Source organism: Anas platyrhynchos, chromosome 1, assembly GCF_047663525.1.
Source record: "Anas platyrhynchos isolate ZD024472 breed Pekin duck chromosome 1, IASCAAS_PekinDuck_T2T, whole genome shotgun sequence".
Taxonomy (NCBI): domain Eukaryota; kingdom Metazoa; phylum Chordata; class Aves; order Anseriformes; family Anatidae; genus Anas; species Anas platyrhynchos.
The window spans coordinates 41,020,065-41,033,230 of NC_092587.1; the positions used below are offsets into that span (position 1 = coordinate 41,020,065).

A 13,166-nucleotide genomic window follows, 5' to 3' on the forward strand; every position below is an offset into this window, starting at 1 on the left:
CGAATAAATGCCAAAGAATTGAACTACGGTTTAAGTGGTATTTGGTACATCTCTAAAAGGTTTGATTTGACATGCGTAAGCAAAGGCCAGGACAAGTGAAAGCTTTTATTCATTGCTATCTTAGGTGAACAGATTCACTCATCTTACTGAAGTTTATTTGCTACTGTAGATCACTCATTACTTGCCTGTACTCTTTTACTAGTAGGGAGATCCAGTCCTTTTAACATAAGCTGTTGTGTACCATATAGTCAGTAGTGAGTTATGTATTTGTCTCTGTTGACTGTACAAGCAATAGTTACTGCCAGAGGGTAACCAGATTGTTGAAGTTTTGTGCTTATCTTTCCCCATTCACTAGATAGAGAAGTAGTGCAAATGTTGGGTATTGGTGTCCACTGAGGGTCCTTAATCCTTTTTTGATGATACATGTACAAATAAACAGCGATGAATCCTTTCAATTCTCTCTTAGCTTATATATAAGCCTCTTGGTCACTCACTGAGGGGTTTGTATCTCCTGTCTCGGCTGATGCAGTGATTGATGGTTAAACAATTACACAATCAAGAATGCAGTTCCATAATGTCAGGACAACAGGTGAAAATGATCCCTTTCTGTTTCTACCCAGAGGTAAACTGACATAAACTCCATATACATTTGTGGAGGAACCTAGGAATACTTGAACTGTACCAACCTAGCTGAGGGCCCTTATTGCAAGACCAAAAGCAACATGTGTGTTTCCAGTGTTCGTTGTAACTAGCTCCGGCCTTTCTCTGGCTCCAGCCCTTTCAGCATAGTTGTTTGGGCTTAATGGAAAGAGTGCAGACCACTTCAATTCCTTTTACCATTACTGTAAGAGCCTTTTTCTAAGAGATTTTGGGCTGACCTTTTGCCCTGTGCTGATCCAGCACTAAATATCACCACTAAGTTCAGACAAGAATACTCATGAGCATTCATGGCCTCTCAAAGTTACTTTCAGTGGAAGCAGACATATCCTTTTTTATTTTGATTATTTCAGGCAATACATGAAAGCAGGTGCAACCACAGATTTCAGTTTGTTACTGATGATGCTGTGCTCAAACACCGAATGTAAAATCAAATTCAAGGACAGTAGGACATAGTTAACCTTATAGCATGTGCTGTGCTTGTGTTTCCAGTAGAACGTACCAGACAGAAATGGTAGACAAGAAGCAAAAATAGTGTTCAGAGAACAGTTTTCTGTTTCCAGCATCCCCAAAGTACATGATCTGATGACAGTGCATCAGAGTAACATTGCTGTTTCTGTGTAAGTAGAGTCCAGGTTAAATAATTCTAATGATTCTAATCAGCAGATCCTTCCATGACAGGACTTGCTCTGTTGTACATGCATATATCTGCTTTCTCAGTTACTGTCATGAATCACAAATCTGTCCAATAAGTAACTAAAGAAAATACTAACTGAAAAGTTATTTCATGAAGTAAGTTGCTATCAAATTATTTTGAGTGATAAGTCATTGCTTTTGTTGGTTTGGCTTATAAAATACACATTCATCACACAGTTAAATGCTTGTTTTCAATTTAGTTGGTGGTTGGAAACACTATGGTGAATTTTAAGAAATAAACTATATATATAATGTTTTAAAATCAGGATATAAATATTTCCACAGTCTTTTAAGAATTCAAAAGACTGTGTTATTCATATCATCAAAGCTGGAGAAACTTCATCTCTAAATGAATAATATTTTTTTCATTTTATTCTGAAAAGTGACTAGAATAGCTAGAATATCTTTAGTTACATTCTTTTACTGTAAACAAACATGGTACAGGTTGGCATTTTATGTCATCATGTTTGAACAGTTCCTGAGTAAGTTAGATGCTACAGCTATTCATTAGGAAGGGAATAATTATCTATTTCATATCAATATCCCATGTCTTTGTGTATTTCTTGCTATTTATCATTATGTAATGACAAATAACTGTATCCAACAAAGTGTACCCAACATAATTTATCATTGATATCCACAGAAATATACCATCACAGAAAATACGGGCTATTTATTAGTAAGTTAATGGAAACACTTTTATTATTTCATTTACTGAGAGTTATGTAAGGGGCATTATCAAAAGAAGATACACATAGATTTAAATATCTGAGTCAGATTTCCATTCCACCCTTGCATAAGCTTCTTCACACATGGCCTTTCTCGCCTAGTATTTCATGAACCAATTGCAAGTTTTCGTTTCCCTTAAATATGTGTGGCCATGTGACGTAACCAATTTAAATGGATTCTGACTATATCTGGTTGATACCTCCTGCTCTTCTGGAGAGAGAAAGTAAGGAAACAAAATGGGTCTGATTTTCTCAGCTGAAACTCTGGGCTGTTCATGAAGAGATGGAGTTCCTAGTCACTTGCAAATTTGGGTAGCTGGAGTCAAATTAACTCAGTAAAAATGTGACATCCATGCTATTTTCACCATATGGCTTTTCCTGAGATGTGTATAGTGATGTGATTTTAGTTGGAGCTTCAATTAAAGTTTGTCTCCATTAATACCTTTATGACAGATAATAATAATCAATCTTCTTGCTTGTTTTCAGAACTCTCTCAGAAAATGACAGTACCTCTTTACCACCTGCTGACTCCTGCACCAGTCCTACCAAAATGGATTTGTCGTTCAGTAAGACTGCCAAACAGTGCCTAGAGGAGATATCTGGTAAGTAACAAGAATTCAGGAAAAGCCCAAGTTTAGGAATTATGTACTTTGCTTACATCTTTATCTTACCAGGAGCATTACAGTGTATTGAAATACTCCTGACTTCAGTTCATGAGTGGTATTAAATATGCAGACAATTTGGGTCATGTACAGTTAGTGCTTCACATGCACAGTTCCCTTATCTGAACTGGTTCCTTCTCTTTGAATATACTCTTCATCATTTTGCAGAAACAGCACTTTCATAAATGAGGGTTTCGAGATGTGTAATTGTTAGTGTCATATTGAATGTTCCAGGAGGGCCATGGAAAATCTGCTTCAGGATGTTTGATACTGTTTTGCATTTAAGGCCATCAAATTAAGTCATAACATCAGAATTGAGACACAAGAGACAGAAGACATATTTCGCTTTTGTAAATGGATCTTTATTCAAAAAATGGGAAAATGAACAAGTTCTCTCTATTGTAGCTGACTTTGAAGTCACTGCTAAAACTAAGCTTCTGCAGGCTCTGTCCTTCAATGCCTTGTAAAACTGGGGCAAAATCCTTATTAGGTTACAAATGTGAGGGAACTTTTAAAGTCATATCAGAATAGTTCCTTTGAAGTCAACAGAGGCATGCTGATTTACATCAGCCGAGGATCTGGCCACTACTCTGCCTGTAGACGCAAAGCGAGGTGTGTCACAGCTGACTTCCTCATCAGGATTGAATTGCACGGCAGGCTTGTGTGGGAGTACTTTCAAAGGGTCTTTTAGACAGAAATGTTCTTTCCTTTAATTTTTTTTTTCTTTCCTTAATCAGCATCCTTATTCTTAATATCACTTTTTTACAAGAATAAAAAGTGAAATCCTGTCCCACTGGATTCAACTATAATTTTGCCATCTTACTCCATATCCCTAATGTTCAAATAAATTTATAACGAGTCATGCGGTTCTTCTTACACAGAATATAACTCGCTTTAAAATACTCATTTGACACATCAGTCTAAAATTATCTCTCCACCAGAAGGGAAATCAGCTGCCCAAGCTTTGTGGGACTGCCTTGGCATTTAGCTGATTCATACTGAAATTGAGGTTTTGTCCTGGTTTGTCTTAGTCGCTTCAAAAGTTTCCTAAGTCTAACATCCCATATTTGTACAACCATCTTTTATGATAAATGTCACACTGAAACCTGGTGAAGCATTCCCTGGAGGTGCCACATGCCTGTTAAAGTTATTTTACAATGGTATTTCTTAAAGTAAAATTAAAAAAAAAAAATTTGAACTAATCCAGAAGACAGATTCTTTGTTCTTGAATGTACAAAGAGTATAAATTGAAACACTTATGCAATTCAAAGGATGCTTCAAGGAATTATCTAAAGAGATGATTAAAAAAAAAAATCAGTTCAGTACCTGCTGAAATGATCAAAAAGGATATCATGTGTCCTGGCTTTTTACTGTTCTGAACAGAAATGGAACAGCATCAAAAAGGAAAAAATGGCATAAAGGCACTAGGCATCAGAGATGTTTCTAATCTGATTATTCAGACTCTGGCATTAGCAGTTGACAACAGGCAGCAAAGCAGAATCACTGGAAAAAATGTTAAGTTTTTGTGGTATGCAGAGGAAAACATGTGTGCCACCTGTAATTGGCTGTTAGCAGCACAAAGAATAAATGGATCAAATACTACATTTGCTGAATAGATACTTGTCTGCATTGGTGAACTATCACCAAGTCACTGGTGATGTTGCCATTGGTGAACTTCTGTGGAAAAAACAACAACAACAACAACAAAACAAACAAACAAAAGAAACCTCTTTCACATTGATACTATCTTTCTCAGAAATCTTCCACTGCTGCATAATTTTTGCACTGATGGACATAATTTTTGCATTATCTGAAGCTTCTTTTGTGACTTTGTAGCCAAACATACTAGCTCAATATATTGGTAGTCAAACATGATCAATAAGGATCATGCAAGGGACTGAGCATCTGTGGAAACCACTGAAAGGCTGAGAGTTTGTGAAGTGCTGTCCCACATGTATTGTATTTATATTTCTCCAAAACTTGGATGGGGACAAAATTATTAAAATTATTAACATTAAAATAAAGCTAATTCCCTTGCTCCAGTGGTGGACCGGCTCTGTTCTCTGTGCCCAGCAAGGCCATTCACATTTCTTTGCCACTATCTCAACAACAATGATGGGGGGAAGTAGACGGGGAAAGTGAGAAGCTCTAGGGCTAGTTTCCAGCTCTCCTCTGCTTTGTCTTCCTCATGGTTTCTAAGGGAGCTGTTTAAATTAAAAGCAACTCCTCTCTTCCATCTGAGAGCTGATGAAAGGATGGGACAGAGTCCTAGTGCAGCTCGTTGTTTCTATTTATTTACTGCCTTCTACTGGGCACATGATGACTTGGTTTTACTTGCAAAGCTATGAGGGAGGATGATGGTGCTGGAAGGTAGGGGAGATAGCGAGGCTAGTGTAGACATGGATCCAGAGCTTCTGCCCTGATAACCTGAACAGTCTCTTGTTTGCTTGTCCCTACAAGTCTGCTGCCACATGGCTTATGCCTAAAGCTAGTTCTGCCTCTTGGTAGAGCTACTGTAAATCTGGGTTTCTCAACAGTTCCTCCATCTCTGCTTGGAATTTGTTCCATCTGTGATCTGAAGTGCTTCAGACTTTTTTCCTGCCTTTTTTTTTTTTTTCTGAATATTCCACAGTCCAGCCAGAGCAGCCCCAGATGTTTCCATGATGTGCATGCAAATCAGCAACACAGCCCATACACAGTAGGTGTAACAACCTCCTGCGCACCTTGGATCCCCTCTGCAGCCACTGTGCTGGTGACATCCTTGCACAGCTGAGCCTGCTGTAGATTTGCAGGCGTGGGTCACCCATACAGTAATTTTAGTGTATTCTGCATGTGTTTGCCACATTGCACATGTGGCACACAGATGTGGAGATTTCTGTCCAGGAAATCCCAGACAGAAGTTTTGGAGTCCTAACTAAGGACCTGTTCGGGAGTCATGTATGAACACTCTTGCATGTAGTTTATGTACCAGTTGCCTCAATAAGACTATTATTATTTTCTGCAAAACAAGAGTATATTTTTTGCAGACAGGATTTGAAAATACAAATGAAAAGGAAGGCTAACAGCAGTAATCAAGTTTGACTCTTGATTTTCACGATATGATTAGGATCAAAGTGGTTAAACTTTCTTATCTAGTATTTCTGTTTCTGCTGCAAATTTATTGGAAAAGGATGTCAGGAAGCTAATCGTTTAAAAATCCTTTGAAAACTGTACATGTCTGTAACTACAAAGTGTGATTTTATGAAATCAGTGATAATGTTTGGCTTTAACAAGTGTTTATATGTTCAAAGAGCTTAAAGCAAAGTGTTTGATTAAATAATTATTCATGAATTTACAAATATTGACTAATTATAAAAAATCTGAGGGATGAAGCAGAAATGAGAGTAATTTTATGAGTTATATGCCAATATCAATGGCAGAATTAGCATAACAATGTTCTTTTTCAAGCTCTGTGTTTACTGTGCTTCTTATATTCTCTATGAAATAGCAATAAGGAGAAAAATAGAGAAATAGAAAAAAAATAATGCGTGGAAATATTTTACAAATTTGTTTTCAAGTACGCTTGGATGAAGAAACTCAGAATGTTATAAATTTGCAGTTCTATTACATAATTCATTTGAAAATCTCCAAACGATGTACTGAGACTTCAAAGAACGTTTTATCTGACAGCAAAATTTGTCCCTAGTTTGCTAGTTGTTATAATTCCTTTTATGAAAGAGACAGTAAAAATAATGTGATACATTACACTGATTGTGATGGGTTGGGGAAATTCCCATGCTGTTCTTTATTTAGGCGTATTTCTGTGTGCTGAGTGAAGAATACATTGAATTGCAAGGTAGTTGGGGAATAATGCTCCGTTGTGACATTTGCTCTCCTCTGGTCTCCTATACCGTCTGGTTAGTTTAGAAAGATTTATTTGTTCATTGCTACTTCATACATTTAAAATAGAAGAATGAGTTTTGCAAAAAGTATTTTTAATAAGGAAACTTGAGAATTTTCCACATTGCAATTTTATACTTTCCTGAATGATAGCCTGCAGAGATGGTATGGTAAAGCAGGAGGATAAATTCAGTGCTCTTTGTGCTGAGCACTTGGTCCAAATATACATATGTATCTGCTTGAAGGATGATCATGACGATCTGTATACCAAGTGAGGCAGTGGGATTCATGGGAGAAAAGTTCATATTAAGGGCTGTAGTTTATACTGTTTGTATACATGAGTGCTGAAGAAAGGTTTTGTGAGTAGCCCTAGTACCTCCAGATCCCAGCATGTGACTCATTGTGTTTTTAACATATGTACAAAAGGAAAAGGTAGCTGCCAGCTACCCTTGTGTGGCTCCCACATAGCTCAAATGTCATTCCCGTCCCTGGACAGTGGCTCATGACCTGTGTCCTGCTGAAGCTGGGCTGCAGAGGATAGCTCAGGTGGGGAAAATAAGAGGTCAGCAGTCACCGAGGCCCACTGAATGGCCCAGGACTCAGCTACACCCCTACCCAAGATCCTGGCAGCCTGGAGTGGGGTGACAACATTGTACAGGGGGTTTGGTGCAGCTCACCAGGTGAAGGTATTTCATCCATTGCCATAAGTTTTTCTGCTACCTGCTAGAAAGAGGACTAAATATGCCTGGCTAGTTCTAGCAGACTGGTGTCTGGTTGTCCATGCTGAGAGCTGAGTGCTGCACCATGCAGTACTTCCTTAGCAGGGAAATGCTTAGTCTTGTCTGCAGAGCTAAGGGAGGCCAGATCTAGCACTGAAGTCATGACTGGGAGGCCAGATCTAGCACTGAAGTCATGACTGCTTTGTGTGGTCAGGCACGCTCAGCAAGAAGGCAGAACATGGCCACCTACAGCTGGCCACAGAGACCAGCCACGGGTGGTAGCTGTCTGGGCAAGAAACGGCAGGTGAGGAAGTTGCTGTTCATTTATTTGGAGTATCAGGGAGATTCAGCCTTGCTGTTTATGGAAGGAAAAGACCCTGTTCCTTTGATTCTGCGGTGCTGTGAAGGACCACTTAATTGTCCTTCCAAATCATTTGAAACATAGTGACTGTGAATGGTGTATTACGTCTAATATAAACTGAGGTTTCAGAACCATTAAGTGGGAGAAAAGTGAGCTTGCCTTTCATTGTGCGATTTCCATCTTCCAAAGACAGCCTTTCAAGACCTTTCTGACATTCTCAGTGTCCTTCTCAGCCATCCCACAGGGCTTCCTGCCACGACACCAGGATGTGTGCAGGTAGTGTGTTTCAGCACAGGAGTTTTCGAGCAGTGCTGGAGCCCTGCTGACAGAGTCTGGGCAGGGTGAGCATCCCCTCCAGTGCATGAGGTGCTTGCAGGCACAAGCATGGTCATAAAAAATCTTTTAAGGGCCCATATGGACAGTGAAGATAGTGAAGTGCCTAGAGGGGAAGACGTATGAGGAGCGGCTGAGGTCACTTGGCCTGTTCAGCCTGGAAAAGAGGAGGCTGAGGGGAGACCTCATTGCAGCCTACAACTTCCTCATGACGGGGAGTGGAGAGGCAGGTGCCGACCAATTCTCCTTAATCACCAGTGATAGGACCTGCAGCAGGGGTCCTATCAGTGCTCAGCAGTGCTGAGGCAGGGGAGGTTTAGGCTAGACATCAGGAAGAGGTTCTTCACCGAGAGGGTGGTTGCACACTGGAACAGGCAAGTAGTCATTGCACCAAGCCTGTCTGAATTTAAGAAGCATTTGGTCTGTACACTTAGTCACATGGTCTAAAATTTTGGGTAGACCTGTGTGGTGCCAGGAGTTGGACTCAATGATCCTTATGGGTCCCTTCCAACTTGGGATATTCTATGATTCTATGATATGCCGCCATGCCCAGCAGACCCAGGGAGTAAATTCAATGGTGCAACCGTTCAAGTGTTACATTTTGTTTCCCTGCTGATAAAGTGGCAGACATTTAATATTTGGGACTATGTTATACTCAGGAGGACAGCTTTCTTCTTCTCCCCTCTAACTTTGACTTTGTGGGCAAGGTGGGGAGGAGGAGTGGTATCACATCTTGTTGTGGTCCCTGTCTTTCTAGGAATGTGTCAGTGATTCAATATGGAAACTCATCGTTGCTTGAGACTGCTGATTTTTTTTTTCTAGATTATTTCTGTGTTTATGAGGGTTTTTGAGGGTTTTCTAGGAAAAAATATACATTTCCTTTAAAATTTCTTAGAAGCTTCCCCTATGTTTTATTGTATTTGTTTTTCTTATATGTCTAAAAAGCTGTAAACTGAGCTAGTGAAAAGCAAGAAGTGCACTGAGCCTTCTGTTAACATCCATTTATTCATTCAGGGTATCTGCATTGTCTGTAATTCTTAGGGTGGCATTTTTAAAGGTTACTTCCCTGTCAAGGTTTCCCAGGGATTTGAGACAAGCATATTTTAATGCTGACAGAAGCAGTATATTCTTATATAGCAGTTTTCATGTTTGTAGATTTCTCTGTAACATTTTATGAATCAGTTGCCCCTAGATAAAATATTTGCATTTAGAAATTAGAAGTCAGTTCAGGTAGTTCTTTATTATCCTTTTTTTTTATTCTTTTTTTTTTTTTTCTGGAACTAATATCTTTTTCACTGAAAAGGTATATAGTTAAACATAAAGCCTTCTTTCCATCTTGTTATATTATTTAAAAACAAAATTTAGATCTGGAGAACTTAGTTCAGGCATTATATTGAATTGTTTTATAAGAAAAATACTATTTCTTTTAATATGTTTTTATTCAGAAGATTGTGAAGCAGTTATTTTTTTCACAGCTTTTTAATTCTATACTAGCCTCTGAATCTCACAGAGATGCAAAAAGGGTATATTTCAAGCAGAAAGAAACAAAATATTTCCATTTATAAATCACCTTACCGGGTAGGTGCTGTTGTGTTCCATTTATTAACTTCTTTATTATCTTAAATTATATATTTTTTATTATTTATAACAGAAATTGCAAGGCTCAAGGTCCATTTGCAAATCTGCTATTAGCTTCCTGCACAGGGAGTAGCAATGATATGGAAGAAATAGTTCATCATCCTTACCTTTCAGGGAGAAAAATATCATTTGACTGTGAGCTAGGTCTATGACTGTAGTATCCCGTTCAGGTGGAGCTGTTTCTTGAAACCTGTGGCACTGTAAAAACTGGGCAGAGGATTCTGTGTCTCCGGTTTAATTCACCAGGATGTTTGCTGCCATGGCAGCCAGCAGCTTTCGCTGCAGTAGCAGAGAAGAGTCATATATCTGGGAATGCAGGTTGAATACTAAAATGCAAGGAAGCTTGTGCAGAGCTTTGCTTCAGTGGTTAATTTTGGCTCTTTATTGAGCTCTGACGTGGAGGCTGTACTTGCAATTCTGTGTCAGCCCATCTGAAGTGAAGAGCCATGCGCCGGGATCAGTCATGATCTGGTGAGAGGGGGGAAAAACACCCGAGAGCACTTGTGCCTACTTTGGATTTCAGACCTCAGCAGCTGTAGACAGAGATGCAGGCCCACCACTCTGATGAGACCAGTGATTGGATGGAGAGGGGAAAACACAGTTGGCTTTTGGGATTACTTCTGTGCTGGAGCAGAGTGTTTGATCAACTCTCTTCTGCTTGAGAGAAATCCAAGTGAAAATGACTGTAAGTACGGCAGATTAATGTGACGGGGGAGAAGTGGCTTAGCAGAGACAGCAGCATAATTTTAAAGAAAATGACTGTGTCTGTCTCGTCATTTACACTACATACACTGTATGTTTGAGCTGTGCTTTTCATTATGAGTGCGAGGATGTTCTTCCTGGGATGTGCAGTGTGCAGTACTGGGAGGGTCACCTCCAGACCTTGATGAAGAGCTGAACTGCTGCCTGTCTCAGAAATATGAAATCTGACTGAGGTGAAGCCACAGCCCGAAAGATGCAGCGATCTGCTGAACTGTCAGTGTTTAAAGGCAAGGAGGTTAGAAGAGGGTGTGTTCGTCTTCAGAAGCAGAAGTCTCTAACCAATCTCACGCTCACCAGTGAAGGGGAGAAGAGGCGATACTCATATAGGGAGAATTGGTTTGGGAACGCCTCCAAGTCCGGCCAGAGTTACCATCAGCGGGAGACAGAAGCTGGGAACAAAAGCTCACTTTCCAAGGCACTCTCACGCTCGGTGCACTCTCTCTGCCACTCTGGTCTCACCACACCCCAAGCGTTCCAGGTGCTACCACCAGCTGGAAACAGCACATCCAGGAGGTCAGGAGATCGGCATACAGATGAAGGCTTTGGGACTGATAATGAGGAGAGGGGGAAATCAGATGATGAAAATGCAACCTGCACATCCCATTTCCCCAGCAGGAACTGGGCAGAGGAGGAGGAGGAAGGCTGCTTGCGTGAAGGGACTGCACATCTGGATGAAGATGTCATAATAACAATGCTGGGGGACCTAGAACAGGTCCTTTATACTGATATTTTAGGTAAGTTAACTTTGACTTGAAATCAGAAAGAGAAGGAGGAGACCAAAGTATGTGCACATATTCGCATGGAGCAGATTTTTGATCTTGACAGTGATTTTATGAGACAGAACTGGGTTTGTTTGCCATAGTATGCAAAAATAGGGTCTAGTAATTTCTTGCTAGCCTGCTTACTCTTACCTCTGAAGACTGCATGAAATTAAGATGAATGCATAAATCACTTTTGACGAGTGCATGGACAGTAACTGTGTGTGAATAATTGAGTGAGTTTTCTTAAGCTGTTTGAAAAAATAAGGTAAAACACTTAGGTACTATTAGTTCACTGTAAAATAATTTAATTTTCATGACATTCATCCTCATGAATTTTAAATTGTAATCTCAAATTCAAGGTTTGGTTTAGATAGAAAATGTCTTGGCCTACCTACAAACTGTCCATTATTGCTTTCCCTTTCCCTCTGCTGATAATTTCATCCATATATGTGGAATTTTTAGTGCCATGGTTTCACAGTTTAGCTGTATCAGTACATGCCAGTGATCATTTGAAGTCCAGAGTCATAGATGCTTCAAAAGGCTTCTGTGTTACTGGCTTTACTTTTCATCTCTCAGTCCTTTGTAAGAGTGCTCAAAGTGTTCATTTCCAAAGCTTTGTTCTTCAGCCAGTCAAATGGTTGAAGTGTCTGCTTGCTTTTCCAGGGTTATATAGCATGTCTAGCCTGGAGGTTCTTTTCTGGTGGATGTGTTAGCCCTGAGAGTGTTTAAATTCAGGATAAAATTTTTGCTCTACATGTAATTTCAAAAGCTATCATCTCTAAATAACAAAGAAACAAGTATTCTCTTTTTATGTCTACCTTTAAACTATATTAGGCTACAGTTGTGTGCTAGAAAGGGTTTCTTGTAGAGATTACTGTTAGCAAAGACAGCTGAGCTCTCCACCTTCTGCTCCTCTTCAGCTGTGTCACAGAACAAATCCCTGTTCTCTCGTGAGCCTCAGTTTCCCCACATGCAGACTAATATGGGTACTCTACTTTGTGAGTGGAGTTAATGTCTAAGAGAAAACAATTCTCTGGGGAGCTGGTTATTGTTTGTAAATTCTTTTGTGAACATCACAGAATTAATGGAATTATTATCCTCTCATTTTCTGCTTTGGGCTGTAATTACATGCATGAAAGTACTAAAATGATCATGAAGGTTATTCTTATATGTGCAATTATGGGTAAGCTTCAGAATATTGAATGTAAAAATTTAACCTAAGTGATTAGTGATTTCTGTAAGATGTTTATTTTTGATTTCCTGTGTATGTACCTCACACAAAAGAAAAAAAAGAAAAAAAAAAAAAGAGGAGTATCTTCTCTAGAAATTTACTGAAAGAACGTGTAGTGTTTCACTGCTTATAAGAAGGAATTTGGGGACAATATTTTGGAATGTTTATGTCTAACACAAATGATGAAACTACAAGTGATTGAGCAGATTATATGTCATGGGGTCAGTAAAATATTTACATCAGACTTTCTTGTAAGAGGAATGGAATTTTGAAAGAAAGTTTCATGGTGCCCTAGTTTTAGTCTTTCTTATCCCATCCTCTCTATGCATCAAATAGAATGAATTTTCTTCAATATGCAAAACAGAGTCACTTGAGATAACAAGCCATTTCTGATATATGAGTGCCTGCAAATAAGGGTACACTGTATGCTGGTAGTACTTTTTGCTATACGAGAGTGTTGAGGAGAGTCTGGGTTCCCTTTGAACCCATACAGTGAGCCTAAATCCTGCTGCAATAAGCACCATAGTGTCTCTTCTGGCAGACAAGATGTATCTGGCTTTCAGAATGATGTGTGTATTCTTCATCCCTATGGTCCTGTTGAAGAAGGCTTGATGTATGTGAGGAGCCACAGTGCTGTCCTGAAAATGTAGGTAACATCAGGTGCAAGTCAGGTCTGAGGGTCTTGCACTCAGTGCAGAAAATTTCTCAAGCATCACGTTCAATTGTTTATACTTTCTGA

General features: G+C 39.4%; 1 protein-coding gene across 18 annotated transcripts in view; it reads left to right on the top strand.

Annotated features, from left to right (window-relative positions):
* The window catches only part of NAV3 (neuron navigator 3), a 275,094-nt gene that overhangs the window by 144,597 nt on the left and 117,331 nt on the right, over positions 1-13,166 (top strand). For all 18 annotated transcript variants that reach the window (XM_038172953.2, XM_038172943.2, XM_072035141.1 and 15 more), the window contains one exon: positions 2,568-2,683. In XM_038172953.2, the coding sequence (XP_038028881.2) occupies positions 2,568-2,683 (116 nt within the window). The remainder of the gene's footprint in view (positions 1-2,567; positions 2,684-13,166) is intronic.